Consider the following 18,714-nt stretch of genomic DNA (forward strand, 5'->3'; position numbering starts at 1 on the left):
CGCCTCTGTGCGGACACAGCTTGGTCCTCAGAGACTCCTTGCTGGGGTGTGACCCCTGTTTCGTGTGAAGGAGATGACTTGTCCAGGCACCCATCTGGCCTGTGGCGATGCCCGGGTGAGTGTCCAGGCCTTCTGTGCTGGCCCCAGGACCCTGGACACAAAACTGGTCTGGGTGGTGGGGTGGGGGGCACCCCATCTCTGTCTACAGCACCTGAAGGCCGAGGAGGTTGGTCCACACCCTGTCCAGGTCCCGGGGGACCTGGGCTCAGCCGGGTGGCCGCTGTCCTCCCAGGACGCTCAATGCCTGGCCACGAGGGGCAGGAGAGCTGCCCCCGCCACAGGTCAGCCTGGGGGCATCCCGTCTGCAGGCCGCCTGCGGGACGGAGGAGGAAGCCTTTCCCTATCGCCCTAAAGCTCCTCCTACCTCAGAGCTCAGCAGCCATGTCCTCCCCGACCTGGACACCACGAAGAGCGGCACGTGCTCAGGAAGGAAAGAACCCGAGAGACGCCCTCTAGTCACGGCGCGCACCTCCCTGCAGGGATGAGCCCCCTTCTTAGACACTGAGAACTCGCTGCTCTTTTCCGGCCTCAGTGGTGGCCTACCTCTGGCTAATTCCCAAATCTACACACATACCCCTTCCTACTCTCCAAAGATCCGGCCCCGGGGGCTCTCAACTCGGTGAAGCCGCCAGGACACAAACAAAGCTCTCGGAGCTCACGAGGTAGCTGGCTGTCAGGAGGGAAGCTGGCCTGGCAGGGGTGAGGGCCACCGGCTGCCTGTCCCCGTCTAGGGACCGGCCACGGGGGCTCCTTCCTCATCTTCTCATCCCATCCACCTATGGCCCTTCCCAGAAGCCCGGGACTCACGCCCGACTTCTTCCTCGTGACAGTGGGTCCGCTCACTTCTGGCTCTGTACTTTGTTTCTGGGCTGTCTGGCCCGTCTTCACTCCCAACGCTGCATGCGAGCACCACCAGCTCCTGCCTGGCCTGCTACTGCCACCGCGCCCGTGACGTTCTGCTCCTACCCAGAGCCTGCGTTTAATCTTCTAAGGATACCCAGCAGACCAGGCCCCTCCAGGCCTGTGAAGATTCCCTGGGCTGAGTGTCTGTGGACACGCTCGGCATCGAGCAGCTCCCAGCGACACGGTTCCCCCGCCTGGTCCACTGCCGGGACAGGCCTCAGCAACTGAGGAGGCAGCGACTCCGCAAGGACCTTTGATCAGCTAAGCTCTGTTACTATGCCTGTTTGACAGATAAGAAAAAGAAGTCCTAATGAAAAGGAACGAAATGGGGTCATTTGTAGAGACACGGACGGACCTAGAGACCGTCATACGGAGTGAGGTAAGTCAGAAAGAGAAAAACAAATAGCGTATCTTAACGCATATATGCGGAATCTAGAAAAATGGTACAGATGAACCTGTTTGCAAGGCAGAAACAGAGACAAAGACGTAGAGGACAAACGTATGGACACCAAGGGGAGAAGTGGGGGTGGGATGAACTGGGAGGCTGGGATTGACACGTAAACACTAATATGTATAAAATAGATAACTAATAAGAACCTGCTGTATGGCACTGGGAACTGCACTTCGCTGTACAGTAGAAACTAACACAACATTGTAAAACAGCTATACCCTAATTCAAAAAAAAAAAAAAAGGGCTTTAACAAGACCCTAGCCAAAAAATAAATAAATAAATAAAAGAGACCCCAGAGAGCTCCCTGCTCCCTTTCACCACGTGAGGACACAGCAGAGATGGCCATTTATGGACCAGGCGGTGGGCTCTCACCAGACACTGCATTGGTCAGTGCCGTGGTCTTGTACTTCTCTAGGAGTCTTGTACTTCTCTAGAACTGTGAGAAATAAAATTCTGTTTATAAGCCATGCATGCTGATTTATTTTTATAGCATCGCAAGCTGATTAAGATAGAGAATTAGCTGTCTGTACAAAGTGGAAGTAGAGATCTTCTTTAAAAAAAAAAAAAAAGTAGCCCTCGCGCGCATCTCCTTGTAGGCTCCACCCAGCATCCTGCGCGCCCAGGTGGGCTTCAGAGAGCAGCGTGGCCGCCCCTTGCCGGTCGTGCAGGGTGAGTGCTCTCGGTGGGCCCGGCTCTGCCACCAGCTTCTGGCATCTCACTGGCTCCTGGCACACCGGCCTTTTCCTGTTCTCAGAAACTTCCTCTCCGTTTGGTCTAAACCATCTAGGCCAAGCAGTCACTGGTGTTGGAACGCACTGGAACGCACTGGTGTTGGACTTGGGGAAAGTGTAAACACTTCCTTTTTTAAAGAATCTTCTATTTTTATGCGAGGCCCCTCTGGAATGGACTCTAACGCACGGGCACACGAGGCTCTCCCCTCTAGCCTGCATCCTGGTCCACCTCCTCCAGGCCCTGGGCTCTGGGGGGTGGGGGGCGTGTCTCAGCCTCTCCAGGTAGTGTAACTCCACCCACCACACCCACCTCTGCTCCTCCTCTGCACGGAACCTCTCCTCTGCTGCTTCGGCCCAGAGGACGTGCAGAACCTCCTCCGTGAAGCGCCCCGGCTCCCTGGAGCTGCTCTGCACTGTCCGGCCACAGTCGCCGGCTCACCTCTGGTCACGGCACGTGGACCCACCTGGCTGCTCCCCTCCCCCTGTGCCCTCCCTTGCTGGGCACACAGGGCCCTGGACCGGCCCTGCCGAGACGTGCCAGACCAGCTACCTGCACTCTGGGGGCCTCTGTCTCCCCCGTGTCCTCGCAGTGCCGTGTGGGTTTACCGAAGACCCGGCACAGAAAGCGCTCGCCCGGGGTCAGCCGCCATGGGGGCACCGGGAAGAGCCTGGAGACTGAGAGAAGGCAGGAGGGGTCACGGGGGAGCAAGGCCCCTGCCGTTGCTTTTCTTGGGCAACAAGGAGCGTGCTGACAGGTGAGGCCCACTCCTGGGTCCTCTGGTGCCCGGGTGAGCCATGGCCCTGGAAACCCCATCAGGGCATTCCCGCTGCCACACCACATTTACAAGTAAGACCCAAGCTTTTGCGACCCTTCTGAGAGGGAGCTGTCTGATCTCTCCAACTGCCTGGGATTCAGTTGGGGAACAACGAAGAGCCATAGTGACAGGCTGATGGCCTTGGGCAAGCTGGAGGCACATGTGCTGGTGAGGATGGAGGCGGGGGCCGCAGAGCTGAGCACGACGGGGAGGGAACTGCTGCTCCGTCCCTGAGGGGTAATGTCCTCTGGGCTCCTACCACCTCAGCACCCCTTCTCCCGAGTCCTCCGTAAGGGCCCCCACAAGACGGGCCCCTCCGTCATACGTTCACCGCTGGGAATACTCCTATTTTCCCTCGGAATTGATCTCTGAAATGATCTCCAAATTCCTCTCTGCTCAGGACAAGGCTGACACATGGCAGATGTTTCAACGATACTTGCTAAACTGAAATGAGGAAGGACGCAGAGCTCAGAGGACTCCTTTGGCTTGACGTCTCAGACTGAGCCCTGGAGAAGGGAAAGCGCGACGACCAGTCCCCTGCTTGGCTGAACCCAGGGGACGGTGGGTCCTGGGGCCAGGCAGGCTTCCCCTTCCGCTGAGGAACAGCAGCTCCTGACAGTGGCTGGGTCTGGGGGAAGCCTAAGCACTCACCTCTTGGCCAGCAGCTTGTTCATTTCTTCCATGAGGCCTCCTCCTCCACCCCCACTGCTCGCCCGGTTGGCGTCAGACTTCGAGGTCCCGCTGGGACTGGAGCCTCCGGACGCATCTTCTGGCTAAGGGGAGAGGACGGCGCGCTTCGGTCTGGTGTCCGTGGCGGGACGCCACTCGAGGGGAGACGGGGCCACGTGTGATGGCAGTGCTGGAAGAGGTCGAGGCCATCTAGTCCCCCAACCCCACCTGCTGGCGGCAGAGCTGGAGTCCAGAGAGCGACCGGGCCTGGAGGGCCACGGTTGGCAGGCACCCCCAGCTTCACTGGCTCACGGTCAGCACCCTCGCCAAGGCCAGCGTGGCTTGAGGGGGGAGGAGGCACAGTTCTGTGTCCCAGGTGCTCCTAATCCCACAGCCACACGTACGGCCTTCTAGAAGCCCCACCTCCCAGGACGCTGCGGAAGGCTGGGAGGGCCAGCTGAGCCTGAGGGAGCTGGTGGGCTTAAATGCAGGAGACCCAGGGCCTGACTCCAAACCGCAACTGATGACCTGCGTGCTTTGAACAAGCTGCTCGTGCCTGCGCCTCGGCTTCCTCATCTACGAGGGCAGAGATCCCTGCCTCGCTTGTAAAGGACTAGCAGCAGGTTACGTAACTGCAGGCACCTACGGCTCTCACGCGGCCCTGTCCCAGTGGTCTCAGTAACCCGGTAACTGTGACTGAGGAGATGGGAGGTGCCGTCTGGCTGGGGAGGGCGGCGCTGCGCTCCCCGCCCGCCCCTCTGCCAGTTAGAAACCCGTCCCCCAGCCTGGTCCGTCCTGCCCACCCGCCCGCCTGTCTGCCAGGGCCCGGGACACTTACCCGCGGGACTCTTCTCAGCTTGGCCCCAGCCAGGGCGGCGGCCAGGCCGGACACGGAGCCCTCGTCGTGGCTGGCGCCCTGGGCTCCTCCGGCTGGCAGGGGGGGGTGGGGGAGGGGGGGCGGCCCCTGTGGGTGGAGGCGGGACAGGGGGTGGGGGTGGGGGTGGAGGCCCGCTACACGAGAGGGGGGCGCCAGCTGCAATGGAGGGGTGCCCCGCTGGGAGGGTGGGTCCTGAAACAACAGTGCGCTCAGTGAGTGCCCAGCCCCCAGCGGGCGCCTCCCCGGGAGCAGGGACAGAGGGCAGCCTACTCCCCTGAGGGATGAGGAACAGCTCAAGGTGGCCTCTTCCAGGAAGCCCCCGCGGGATGCACCTGGCGTTGTTCCAGTCTCTCCCTACTTCGGGGGCCGGGCTGGACCCAGCGTCACATACTTGCTTAGCAGCTCTTGAGCTACGCTAACTTTCTCTTGCTCAACTGTGGTCTTCCAGTGGGACAAGAAGCCCTTCGGTGGCACGAATTGTGTCTTATTTTCCTTCTCTGTTTCTCCTCAGCTCCTAGCACCCCCCTAGGCTTCAGCAATTGTTAGTCCCCAAGATATAGCTGTGACTGCCCCTTGGCCTGTGGGGACAGCAGCAAGCAGCTGCGGGTCGCAGGGCAGACCGGGGCATCTGTCCAGGAGCACTGCTGCGTGCTAGGCAGTCCCCCGTCCCCCACCCAGCATCCAACGCCCGAGCCTCTGCTGCAGGCCTGGCCCCGTGCAGGGCGCTGGGGACAAGCGGCCACAGGCTCCCTGCTCACGGTGCTCATGGCCTGGTAGCAGCAAACCCATCACATGGCTGAAGGCAGAACTGTCCCCGCGGCAGGGGGGCAAGTGCCTCCTAGAGCAGGCGCACGTGGGCCGCCCTGGCCTGTGAGGAGGCGCCCCAACCCGACCAGAAGGCCGTGCAAGGCCTCCTCAGGGAAGCAGTGACTGCGCTGGGACAGGACAGGACAGCAGGAGTGACGTCTGGTGAAGGGTGAGTGAGCGCGAGGGGGGAGGCCCTGCGGGAACTGAAGGAGCCGCGGGAGGGAGCGTGCAGGGCAGTGGGTCTGCGGGGACTGGGCCTGCGCACCGGGAGCCCGTGCCAAGGACCCAGGTTGTTCAGGAGTGATGGAGAAGGGTGACCCGGTGACAGGGTGAGACCCGCATTAGTAACGCAGGGGTGGGGCAGAGCGGGACAGGAGCCCGAGGGGTGCAGCGGCCCAGCTGAGAGGGGGCGGCACCAGACAGCATCCCCACCAGCGGGGGCTTCTGCAACCAGCTGGGGCCCGGGGTCCTCGTCAGTAAGACAGGGAAACATTCACCTGCTTACTTCACAGTAAGTGAAGTAAGCTCTCTCTTACTTCGAGAGAATTAAGTGAAACGAAGGACGTGAAAGTACTTTGTAAGCTATGAAGTCCCATGCTTACTAATCAACATTACCCTGTTCCAGAAAACCCCTCTGCTTCACTGTGCTGAGCTCCAGTCACTGTTCAGGACTGAAGCCACCCCTCCCCTGGGGTCTTCTCTGACCCCCAGGGCAGCTGGGGCCCCCTCCACGTGCCTCCACCCCTGCACTGACTTGGTAACTGCATGTGCCCCGCGGTGACCCAGGGTCATTAGTCTGTGTCCTTGACTGGACAGTCAGCTCCCTGGGGCAGAGGGTGCATCCGCCTCGTCCACCGCTGTGTCCTCAGCCCTTAGTACAGGGCCTGAGACACGCTCTACTCAGGGGATGAGTCGGGGGAGGACCAGAGGCCCGTGGGCAGGGCTGGGCCAAGCTGAGCTAATCCCCGCACCCGTGCTCTGTTCCCTCGTTTCCCCACGTTCACCGGGCGTGGCTGTCACGCTCTGAGGCCTGTGCGACCAGCAGCTGGTCACAGCGTTCCCAGTGTGTCCCTGGGCACCATCTGGTGAAGGGGCGCCAGTGGGCACAGGCAGGGGACACTCTCACCTGTGGCTGAGGCTCTTCTCTCTAGAGACTCCTGGCGCTGCTGCTCCATCACTTGTCTGAAAAGCAAACACATCAGAGTGGGTCTCACCTCCTGGGGCGAGACCGCGCGGCTCCGCGTCAGAGCCCAGGCTGCAGAGCTGGGCTTTGCCGGCGCCCCTGGGGGCTCAGCAATGAGCTCGCCTCACCCCACCCTAGGCTCCGGCTGCTGGGCTTGCCGCCCTGCTTACAGAGGCAGAGTTGTAGGCCCTGGCTCCAGGGCTCACACAGGGGAGCACCGGCAGCCGCTGAGTCTTAAGACATCTGGGCAGACCAGGCTCTCCCCTAGGCTGGACAAGCTCGCCTAGCTTTTGGGGGCCTATGGCCACAACAGACTCGACCTCAGGGGCACCCATTCTTACCGCACCTGGCTCAGTTTCCTGGAACAACTGTCAGGCATTGTTGGCTGTGAGAGAAGCGGACACTAAGGCTACCTGTCCCCTTCCTTTCCCACTGATCCAGCTGCGGCCTGGCCTCCATCTGGAGGGCCATTTGGGAGGCTGCGCTGTAGTGCGCGGTGTACCTCTGCGGGGACTAACCTCCTAGCTCCTCGCACGAGTGGCCCTGGGTTGCTCTTCAAGGCTGGACGAGTGAACACACTGACCCACAAACACATCCAGAGAACCTGGGGCTGAGATGCTGGGGGAGGAGGGGCTCGAGGAGTCATGTGGGCCCGGGTGGCAGCAGGGCTTCAACTGCTGAGAGCCAACTCTGAAGGCCTGTAATGGGGCGCGGGGCTGAGCGGGAGGCTGTGGGCCACGCGTCTGCTCCGCTGGTGTGCAGCGCGCTGATGTCTGGGGCTGGGGCCGGGTGTGCGTGCAGCAGCTGCTCAGTACGCGCTGCGTGTGGAAGAGCTACACGGGGCTGCCCAGCTGCCTTCCCCTTGGAGGAAGGTCAAGTGGGACCCGGGGTTTACTGCAAGGTCATTTAGAGGTAGAGAGCTTTCTGGTTCCCGTTCTGGGATTCACTGGTTTGTGATTACAGGCAAGTCATTTCCCTTTCCTGGGCCTCAGATTCCTCTCCATAAATAAGCATAAGAACACCTGTTTCATGGGGTTCTTTTGAGGATTATGCCCGAGATCTAAAAAATAATGAAAAAGACCCTTTTGACCCTAAAGAGTCCCTACCTCACTGCTGGGCACCACGCAATTCCTCTCTTTCTGGGCCCCGCTCCGTGGTGACTGCCAGGGATGCAGGGGGAGTAGGATCCCTGCTCTGCAGTTTGATGCCTGTGGTTCATAGACTGACCTCTCGGGGTCGCTCGGTCTGTGCACAGTCGACTGCAGACAAAACTGAATGGCCCTCTGCAGCCAGTGGCCTGGAACACTGGACTTGGGGGGTGGCGTTGGATAAAGTGCGTGGTGTTTCACCAGTTCTGAGAGCACAACTGCAGGGTGTGTTTAGGACGCAGGCCCTTCTCTGGGTGGAGGCAGCCCTGGGACCTGGCACAGGGCTGAGCGGGGGCCAGTTCTGGTTCTGCTACTAAGTTTTGCTTACTTTGGGCAAGTCATTTCTGTTCTCTGAGCTTCAGTTGGCTCATGTGAGAAATAGTATGGGTCGTAACAACCCCTGACGGCTGATGTGAGGATTAAAATGAAACAAAGTGTGTAAAAGCCCCTGTAAACTGCAGTATGTGATACTCCTGAGAGGCTAGCAGACAGGCCACGGGAATTAATAAGAAGGAACCTCTGGGCTTCCCTGCTGGCTCAGGGTTGAGAGTCCGCCTGCCGATGCAGGGGACACGGGTTCGTGCCCCGGTCCGGGAAGATCCCACATGCCGCGGAGCGGCTGGGCCCGTGAGCCATGGCCGCTGAGCCTGCGCGTCCGGAGCCTGTGCTCCGCAACGGGAGAGGCCACGGCAGTGAGAGGCCCGCGTACCGCAAAAAAAAAAAGGAACCTCTGAGGTCAGGGGAACTGGTCTCGGCCACTCGCTGCAAGGCTGCCACCTTCATCCACTGGACAATCGTGTTCATATCAGCATTATTTACTATAGCCAAAATGTCAAAGCAAGAAAAATAATATAGGAAAAATGTGGTCTACACATACGATGCAATATTACGTACTTTAAAAAGGAAGAAAAAAATTTTTTTTTAAAAGTTAGAAAATTCTGACACATGATACAGCCTGGATGCCCCCTGAAGACATTATGCTCAGTGACATTAACCAGCCACAAAACACTTACTGTATGATTCTGTTTACATTAGGTACACAGAGTAGTCAAGTTCATAAAGATGGAAAGTAGGATGGTGGCTGCCAGGGGCTATGGGAGTGGGGAGGGGGGAGTTAATGTTCACTGGGCATAGAGTTTCAGTTTGTTTATTTGTTTGTTTGTTTTTGGGGTTTTTTTTTGCGGTATGCGGGCCTCTCACTGTTGTGGCCTCTCCTGTTGCGGAGCACAGGCTCTGGCCGTGCAGGCTCAGCGGCCATGGCTCCCGGGCCCAGCCGCTCCGCGGCATGTGGGATCTTCCCGGACCGGGGCACGAACCCGTGTCCCCTGCATCGGCAGGCGGACTCCCAACCACTGCGCCACCAGGGAAGCCCGGGTGTTAGTGTTTAATGGGGACAGAGTTTCATTTTTGATGCAAACGTTCTGTGGATGGGTGCACAATGACGTGGATGTCCTTAATACCACTGATCTGTATGCTTAAAAATGGCTAATATGGTAAATCTGATGATTTTTAAAATTTTTAAAATTTTAAATAAATTGTTAAAAAGCCGAAAAAAAAAAAAAAAAAGGAACCTCTCCAACCTGAGTCTGGGAAGCATATTCCCATCTTTCCTTCGTTAACACTGTTACCTTCAAACAGGAAGCCGAGGCCTAGAGCAGTAACTGGCCCAAGGTCACAAAGTACACCATGGCGGCCAGAAGGTGCTCAGAGCAGGGGAGAGGCTCGAGAAGAGAACTCCCTGAGAGAGTCTCACAGCCAGTTGAGGGTGGGGATGTCGCCTGCCCAGCTCCCGGCCCCGGGCTCTGCCTGCCTCACCACAGGCCCCTGGAGGCACGCCCTCTCCCGCTGACCCGGGTGAGGATGCAGGCCCCAGGCCTGCCTCCGCAGCACGGCTCCCACAGAGCCGGGACTCCAAGCCCCTCAGAGACGCTGAGTCCCCACCCAGGAGGCACAGAGCAGGTTCAAGCCCTGGCGCTGCCTCACCTGGCAACGTGACCTGGGGAGGCTGCTCCCTCCTTGGCCACCACGACCTCTTTTGTAACTTCAGGACAATGGCACTGGCCCTTCCTCCCAGTTCTAACACTTAAGAGGCTCCTTGGAGGGGGCCGGGGGGGCAGGGCGTCACCCTATGGCCCAAATCCCACCGGCGCAGCCCTGGCCCAGCTGTCCAAGAGCAGCTGCAGTGCACAAAGTGCTCTCACAGCCTCTGTCTGCTTTAACCTCCACCGGGAGGTGAGCAGGCAAGGGGTTAAGATCCTCCAGAGAGGCCGTGGCACCCACCCAGGGCACCCAGCGAGAGTGTGCCAGGACCAGGGCTCACGAGGCCTTCGGACAGAGCACAGGACGGGGTCAAGGACGGGCCTCAGTCGCACAGGCCTGGCGGGTCATGTCCGCCCATCTCCAGCAGTACAGCCTTGGCCACGTTACTGAATCCCCAGATGACTACCTCCTAATATACCCAGGAGGGCTGTGCTCAATAAGTGAACGACACAGGACACTGCCAGGCTGATCACGAGGCTGCAGCGCCGGCGAGCTCACCCCCGCCCCCTGCCCCCCGTGAAACCACACCCTCTCACGGTCACTGGCAAAGCAGCAGTGAGCTGGCTCCCCTTCCTTTCTGGTCAGGCCTGTTCCCCCGCCCCCGTGTCTCTCTGGGAGTCCTGGCTGCAGCCACAGGTGTGTCCTCCAGGCTGGCCCCTGCTGCTGGGGGGTTACCTTCTCTGGATGTCCATCTCATCAGGAGACGGGCCATTCTGCACCTGACGCTGGCTGGAGGAGCCTGTGGGGCAGAGAAGCACAAGAGCGCAGCGGTTAACAGAGAAGCAAGGACCCCCGGGACTCTCCCTGCCTCTGCCCTCTGGTCCCACCGGAGACGGTCTCAACCGCGGGTCCTCAGCCCTGCAACACCCTGTCCCACCTCACCCTCTCAGTCAAACCTCCTTCTCCCTTTCTTGCGGCTCCTGCCCTGGCGCCAGTAAAGGGGGTGCCATTTCACACGGCTCAGAATCGCCCCTTCTCGCCTGACCCCTCTGGCCTCCCTCTCAAACTGCACCTGCCGTTGCCACTTCCTCCTTGCCACTGTGCCCTCGACCCTCACCATCTGGCTCTGGCCTCTCCATGCCCCACAAAGCTGTTCTAACGAAAATTTGGAATCACTGAACCCAGCAGATCCATTTTATTCCGCCTTTTGAGCAGGCGAATGACCCTTACGGCAGGTATGCGTCGGAGCCGGGGTTTCAGCACCGGGTCTGGGCCGCAGCCCCGTGCCCCTCACCGCGATGTGACGCCCTCCTGCCTGCATCTAGGAGTCTGGAGCTGTGCGGTGGGCAGAAGAGGACAGAGCAACTGTGGAGCCTTCCAGGCTACATTCTTGCCCTTGACCCTGAAGGCAGGGCCCCAGAACAGGCGAGGTCTGTGGAGTGTACCTCCTGTTCAGACCGGGGCTGGTGCTGTGTTACATTCACAGGAAAATCAAGCTTTTGCTCCAATCTGAGAAGGAGCTGATTGTTCCTTCTCTTCGCCAGCTCAGGTGTCACTGGGGAACTGTGGAGTCACAGCAATGGGGGAGGGACTCCGGGCAAGCTGGCCTCACGCCTCGCTGCCTAGGTGGGGAAGGGGCATTGTCTCCTCTCTAGGATGAGGGGCATATGACAAAATCCACGATGGGCAGAAGGCTTCTCCCACAGGTGTTTCAAACAGCTGAGAGATTAGCAGGGCGTCCCCTGGGCCAGGGGCACAGCGGCACAGAGAGTAACAGAATCTCAAAGCCGAAACAGGTCATCTGATTCTGGGGCAAGCTTCTGCCCAGCACAGGTGCCCTCCAGGCCGGCTCTCCGAGCATGATCCCCGCAACGCAAGCCTCACCTCCCAAGGGAGCAGGTCCCTTCCTACACCGAGGTCCCAAATCTACCCACCCAGGAAGGCCCGATTTCCACCCCCAGGTGTGACAACACGGGTTGAATCCTTTTCTACTTTTCTATGCTTGACAGTCCTTTCCAAGCCGGGAGTTTGCTTCCATGTTCAGCAGTGCCCAGTCCTAGGCCCCAGTATGGGCTTCAGTCACGTTTTCAGTGAGCCTTGCTTTGCTGCTTCCGGACCCCTGTGTGGATGCTTTAGTTGGGGAAAGAGGATCCAGGTGGTGGGCAGTGGGCCAGCTGCTTGACGGGAGGAGGGCCTCCCAGCACCTGAGGATAAATTTCTCCCCTGGGTGGCCCTGCCTGACCCTGCCTTGTTCAATGCCAACTGCTGAACTCAGGGGCCGGGCAGGAGAGAAGACGCCTGCGTACTCTTTACAGAGGTGACTACACAAATATCTGGTGGCTTGGCACATTAGTAGGTGTGAAATAAATACTGGTTTTCTTTTCCTGTCTCTAAACATGCTTGTTCTGCTTTATTTAACATAAAATAACTCTGCTCTTTCTAAAAATAGGTTTTTCTGTAAATATGTCCAGTATAGACATTAGAAAAATTTTCAAGTTTAATAAAGAAAAAACATTCCTAATTAAAAAAAAAATCCGCGGTGGAGGGGACCTCTTTTCTCTCCTACTCCGTGAGGCCCAGGCCTTAGGGCTCCTCTCCTCTTGTTCTCAGGAAACCAGAGAAAGAATACGAGAACACTGCTTTACAGCAGTGTCAGGTCACTTCTCTTAATTTAATTTACAGTTACTGTAATTCTCACAACCCTACTGGACAGCTCCCAGGAAGGCTTGTAACAGGCGAGGGCACAGCCCAGAAAGGGTAAGTGACACACCTGTAAACAGGAGAACCAAGCTCAGACTACCCGCAAAACGCCACTTCCTTTCTTAAATTCAGTCGCACTGTGGTGTCGGCTGAGACCGGCCTGTAGGATGAAGAGTGCAGGTGGCAGACTGGCCAGAAGAGTCCTGGGTGAGGGGCCGCAGCCCTCAGACAGCACCCAGGCTCTGCTTGGTGTCCGCGCGGCGGACAGTGCCACCCACTCAGCCCAGCATTTGGGGCTCAGGCCTGACAGCTGGACTCCTGCCTTGTTCCAAGACCCGGCCTCGGCTGCTGGGCCCGTGCCCGCGTCCGGATCTGCCCCTCTTCCGGGGCCAAGCCCCTGCCCCGGAGCCCCCGCCTGGCCCCTGGTCTGAGGACGGGAGCGCACCCTCGCTCTGACCGGGCTCCGCCAGCTGTCAGGACCCCCGCTGGCAGCCAGCTGCCACGGCGTGAACTGCGGAGGTCCTGCGCTTGTGCCCCTTGTTCCGCCCGCCGGTCTGGACTGCCTCCTGACACCCTCAGCCAGCCGGCCTGGCCAGGGTGGGAGGACCGAGCGCAGCCCTCGCTGCTCCCAGGGGGCTCCAGTCCCTGCGCGTGAGGCATCTCAAAATGCGACGGCTAGAACTTTAGACACTACGGGGCAGGAAGAGACAACACTGGTTGCGTGAGGCCTCCCACTCTTTTTAACCTCAGAAAACGTGGCTATGTTTTGAGCTGCGAGGGTCCTTAGCATTAGGAAGTACAGGCCCTCTGTCTCAGAGGGGAGGGGTCTGTCCAGGGGCGCGCGGGGCGTGCCTCCTTCCTCCTGGCCCATTCCACCCACTGGCCACGGTGCCCCACTGGCAGAGGCGGGAGGAGAACGGGGAGGAGGCTCCACCCTCCAGGACGGTCTAGGGCCTTCGGGAAGCCTGGGCACAGCCCATCTGTAGATGCCTCTTGTGTTGACATCTCAGGGCGGGAGCATCGGGCGTCTGGTCATCACTCCCGTCTGTCCCGCGTCCCGAGTTACTTCCCATGATTCTCTGAGCGGTGCGATCAGAAGCCAAACACGCGGAGTGTCCTGTGCCCGAGTCACCGCAGGCCAGCCGTGCCCCCAACCTCCAGGATCCAGGATCCAGGTGAGGACCGCAGGCCACCCACCCCCCAGTCTCCTTAGCTACCAAGTTCTCTGCTGCTGCGTCTGAGACCCCAGCAGAATCCACCTGCCTCTCCCTGCTCACGCGGCTGCCTCAGCATCTCTCCTGGACCCGTGCCTTAGTCAACCAAAGGGACCTCCGCCTCTACCCACACCCCTTTCTCCCCATCCAGCTTCCACACTGACTGCAGATCACATGATCTCTGGAAAACACAAGTCTGACCCCTATGGGGTCAAGTCCAAGCTCAATGGAGTTAGGAGTCCAGCCCATCCCCACAGCCGCTTCTCCTGGACTCACCGCCCCCCACCCCGCCCCCACAGCAGGCCTTCTGCACCTGCTCACTAAGCCTGGATCACCTGCTGTGCTTCCCACCTCCCCGTCTCTGTGTGGCCCCCATCCACCCGGGACACCTTCCTCACCTACCACGTCTTCAAGGCCCAACTGCATAGCTGCCTCTGCCAGGAAGCCTGCCCTACCTCCTCCTGCCTCCACTGCTCGGCCTCTCCCACACCACTTTCTGATATTACAGTGATTGGAGGGCAGAGACCACGCCTGTCACTCATCACTCCCTGCTCAAGGCCGGCTCACATCAGGTACTCGGCGTATTTTATCAAACGGAGTTGGGAAGGTCTGAGGGAACCTTGGTGTGATCACCAAGCCCAGGGAAAAAAGCACAGGTGAAGGAATGGGACTGAACTCGCTCAGATGAAGATAAGACCCACCTAGAAGTGAGCCACAGAACCAGGGCTCCCCAGGTCCGTGCCTGTTCAGAGAGGAGGCCGACTGAGGCCCAGTTCCCAGGCTAACTACTCCCCGCCGGCACCGGGGCCCACTGCCGCCCGGAGAAGGGGTGTTGGTGGCTTTGAGAGGTGGGGAGGGGGCTTGCCCAAGGCCATGGGGCTCGGTGTCACAAGCTTGCCAAGTCTGGGAGCTCCAACTAAGACAGATGCTGCCCTTCTCTCACTCACTTCAAACAAGTTTTGCAAAGTCACAATAAAGAGCTAATTTGCACTACAGACACGTGACAAAGAGGAAAATTGAACGTGGAACATGGACCCAACATCGGGAGAAGCGGGGCGCCTGTGAGGTTCTGGTGTCTTGTGGGTCCAGCCCACAGCGTCAGAGTGCACACCCTGGTGGCAGGCCAGGGCAGAGGGTGGCCCGTGCCCGATGGAGCCCCTGTCTGACCACAGAGAGGAGCCTGGGCATGGGACAGGCAGGCTCATCCGCTCTGAGTCCATCTGACATGATGCTTCTTGGGGCAGGAGTGACTTCTTGTCCCCTGAGGCCCACATTCCAGCTTCAGGTCGGAGTCCCATCACACACCCACTCCTACAAACACGCTGGTGACTCAGAGGAGGCCCTTTTACCCTTGGGGGTCATGAGGTGGGGGACGGGAAGGAGAGACAACACCAGAGGGGAGGGAGAGGCTGGCCAGACCCAGGCCATGAGCCCGCCCGGGAGGGGGGCTGGCAGCCGAAGGGCCCTAGGGCAAGTCACTGAGTGACCGGAGGCCACACTGAAGGGGAGAGAGGGGCTGGGAGGACTGAGGTCAGACCTGGGGCCTCAGCAGCGAGCAGGGCGTGAACGACCCCGCGCCCTCCACGGGGTACAGGGCTGTTCCCAGGTGGGGTGAGAGCGCCCGGTCCGGGTACTGCGCCCCCGAAGACTTCCACGGCCTCCATCTGTGACGCAGATTCCAGCGTGAGATGCGATCATCCTCGGGAACACTGCCCTCATTCAGCAGCAAGGGGCCGGGGAGAGCAGATGGAGGAAAAGCCGGCTGCACAGGGTCAGGCTTCCGGGAGAAGGGACCCAAAGGGGCTGACCCCCGGCCCCGCCCCAGCCTTGCTGAGAGGGGTGCAGGGGACAGGCGGGGCCCAGGCCCTGCTCTGCTGTGCAGGGGGCACCTCCTCACGGGGACTCTGCGAGCCCAGGCTCCCTGTCCCCTAGGACGTATTACATGCACCTGTATGTGCCAGGACCCGGGCGCACAGCCGTCCGACTTAACCCCCAGGCACGTAACTGTCCTGTTCTCCACGTGCCCGGCACTTAACGTACTTCTTGGCATCCGGTCAACACTCGACAAATATCTGTTGAATAAATGCATGACCGGGCCCCAGGCAAACTGTCTGATGATCTCCAACAGCTGTCGAGGCTGTGCAGGTGGCACATTCTAGAGCTTTCCCCTCACGCTGGAAACAGGCCGTGGCCGAGCCGGGGACGCGCCTCGCGAGCGGGAGATTCGCGAGCAGGGAGACACCGTGGTCACCGGCGGGGGTGGCACTTGGCCAACTCGAGGCGACGGGATGCGGGATGAGAGAACTCAAGTTTATCGAGCAGCCACCATGCTGCGTGCCAGGTCCTGCGCCAGAGACTCCCAGACGTCACTCACTTGACCCGCACCCTCACCCCAGGAGCCTTGGTAGCATCCGTATTTCATCCTAAGGAAGCCGGAGAGCAGACTTCAGCTCCCTTAGACACATGCCCTTGAACTGCTCCGCCTCCCGGGGAAGGGAGGGTGGGGGAGGCCGGATGGGAGGACAGAGGCAGAGGGTCCTAGAGAGCAGCGTGCAGGGCGGGAGGCAGGCAGCGGCCGCCGGGTCGGGGAGGGGGGGAGTGGGGGGAGCCCCGGCGCCCTTTCCCGGCCGGAGTCCAGCCCCCCAGACTCTCAGCACCCACTGGCCTCTGGAGAGGGAGACCGTGGGTCGGCCTGCCTGCCGCCATCCTGCCTGACCCCACGTAGGTGCCCTGCCCACGTAGTGCTTGGGTGAAGTGAGCGCAAATGAACGCTCCTGACCCAGGAGAAAGATCTGTATCCCAGGCTCTCAGCTGTGCAGAGCCTGAAGGGCCGCAGCGAGGAGAGACCCCAGAGCCTACCCGGGGTCTACTTCCCAGTGGGCTGAAGCCCGTCCTGCTGGCACTGTTCCCACGGGAGCCGGTCAGGACCAGACAGGGGCCTGGACGGTGGAGAGCGGAGCTCGTGTTCCCCCTCCAGTCCTCCCAGCACCCCTCATTCCTGTTTCCCAGCCCCTCCCCGTTCCTGGCTAGCCTCCCTGGACCGTTTCAGTTTGTTCAAATCCCCTCTGGAGTGAACCTGGAGCCGGGGAGACCCAGGTTCTTGCTGGATTTCGGCCACGCCGTAGTTAAGCCCCTCCCCGCTCCTGGCCTCAGTTTCCTATAGAGTGAGAAGGATGGAAGCAAGGATCTCCTAGTTCTGAATCTCTGCAACTTAAAAGGACAAACAAGGAAATACACCTAAATGTTCACAGTGGCTACCTCTGGATTGTGGGTTCTTCCCCTCTTTCTGAACTTCCAAATTCTGCACAAGCAGGACGCATCAGCTTATAATAAAGAAACAAAAGACTTAAGAGTCCCCACGGAGGGGATAAGCGCTCCACTGCGACTCCACCCTGAGTCTGGCTGTGCAGGGCAGGCAGAGGCCGTACCGCTCCTGCCCCAGGTACCGCACTTCAAGTTACACAGCTGAGGTAGGCAGATAAGCACTGCGGACACCTTCTCATGAGAAAGGCCGTCCTCCTGCTGGCCATTAACATTTATGAGGCCCTGGGACACCAGCCCCCAGCTCCTCTGGGACAGAAGGGACAGGCCAGGTTTCCAGGCAGTCTCTACAGGAAAGGCATCCCCTGGGCCTCCTGAAAAGATGGAACCTGAGATCCCAGCAGCACCAGAAACCAAGGATCCAGCACCTGCTCAGTGATGCCTGATGGAATTTCTGGCCAGCAAGTGACAGCCACCTGGCCCAGGCTGGGCAGAGCCCCAAGCCCTTTCGAGCCCCCTTCCCCTCTGCCGTCTCTCTGGCTGACTCCTTCTCCTTTCTCCAGAGGTGTCTCCATTTTGGACCGGCTCAGAGCCACACTCTGAGATGGGGTGCAGCCTTCCCTTCTCGTGTCTAGGTTCCTGCTGCCAAGCGAGCAAACACACACGTGGGAATGGAGCCTGTGATCCGGGCCTAAGCTCAGGCCTGGCCACGGTCTTCAGAGCCACCCTGCCAAGGCCACCCAGGAATCGGTGGCAGAGCTGGGACCAGCGCCCAGGACGAGTGTCTCCCAGCCCAGGGCTCTGTCCACACCAGCATGCTGATGCTCGGCTCTGGTTGGACAGACAGCTGCCTCACCACCTCTGAGATGCTCAGGAAGCCCAGGCAGGGGTGCCTAACCCACCTCCTGAGCCTGGCTCAGCAGCAGACAAATCCCGACTGCCACGGCCCTGCCAGTCTGATTGCTTGCTGAAAGCTACCCCGTGTCAATTTTCTAGTGCCTTTCTGCCAGTCCTTATGAGTGAGTTTAGGCTCACAGTGGCTGCTACGTGAGGCAGCTTGCTTTGTTTTACTCAGATCACCAGGGCCAGCTGTTTTATCATCCACTGCAATCCTGTAATACACCCTCATCCACGGGCCCGCCAGTTATGGCTCAACCCCAGGGTGACCGGTGGTTAAAGCTGTGTCTAAGAGGCCAGTGTCGAAATGACCTGTAGACCCAGGTCAGCACGTGCAGATGCAGAGGCTGCAATTCAGAGAGGGGCGAACTGCCCAAGGCCACACAGTAAGAAGCACCTACCAGCCTTGCAATTAAGCACCAGCATGGTACGCCAGACAGCAAAGGCCCTTTCACTCCAATGACAGCAGGAGGCCTGTGTGCCACCCTGGGTGCTAGCAAGCAGGGTCCCCTCTCCTGGCGTAGAGGGATCCTGAGGCCAGGGGAAAGGGAGGGACTTGCCCAAGAACACATCCAAACAGGGGTGAACGGGGCGAGAACCGAGGTCTCCTGGCTTCCAGGCCAGGATGCTGCCAACCAGCCTGCTTAGTCCCACTCAGGCTGTGGTCCTCAGGCTAATTATCATCCTAGTAAAATATTTTTTCTCCCTTTCTTAATAAGCTCCTTTCAGCATACATTACACACCTTGAAAAGGATCTCAAATAGAATAAAATCTGTCACACATTTATTGCCTGCGTGACAAACCACCTTTGCGTCATTTTTGTGATTAATCTGCTCAATCATCCAGGGCAGAGCCTGTCAGACCTATGTCACAGACGGGGAAACTGAGGCTTGGAAAGGGTGAGCGACTTCCCAAGGCCACAGGTACCCCAAGTGGACGGGGCTGCTGGGACCGGAGCCCACACTGGCCGCGGCCCAGCCCGCGTGCTGCCGCGTCTGCCCACCCTTCCTGCAAGGCC

General features: G+C 59.5%; 1 protein-coding gene across 1 annotated transcript in view; it reads right to left on the minus strand.

The window, feature by feature from the left end:
• EVL (Enah/Vasp-like) overlaps positions 1–18,714 on the minus strand; it is a 165,475-nt gene that overhangs the window by 12,431 nt on the left and 134,330 nt on the right. Inside the window, 5 exon segments of the mRNA XM_033850618.2 lie at positions 3,612–3,733; positions 4,468–4,572; positions 4,574–4,698; positions 6,440–6,495; positions 10,360–10,423. Of these exon segments, the coding sequence (XP_033706509.1) occupies positions 3,612–3,733; positions 4,468–4,572; positions 4,574–4,698; positions 6,440–6,495; positions 10,360–10,423 (472 nt within the window).

This window comes from Tursiops truncatus, chromosome 2 (genome assembly GCF_011762595.2).
Source record: "Tursiops truncatus isolate mTurTru1 chromosome 2, mTurTru1.mat.Y, whole genome shotgun sequence".
In the NCBI taxonomy this organism is placed as follows: domain Eukaryota; kingdom Metazoa; phylum Chordata; class Mammalia; order Artiodactyla; family Delphinidae; genus Tursiops; species Tursiops truncatus.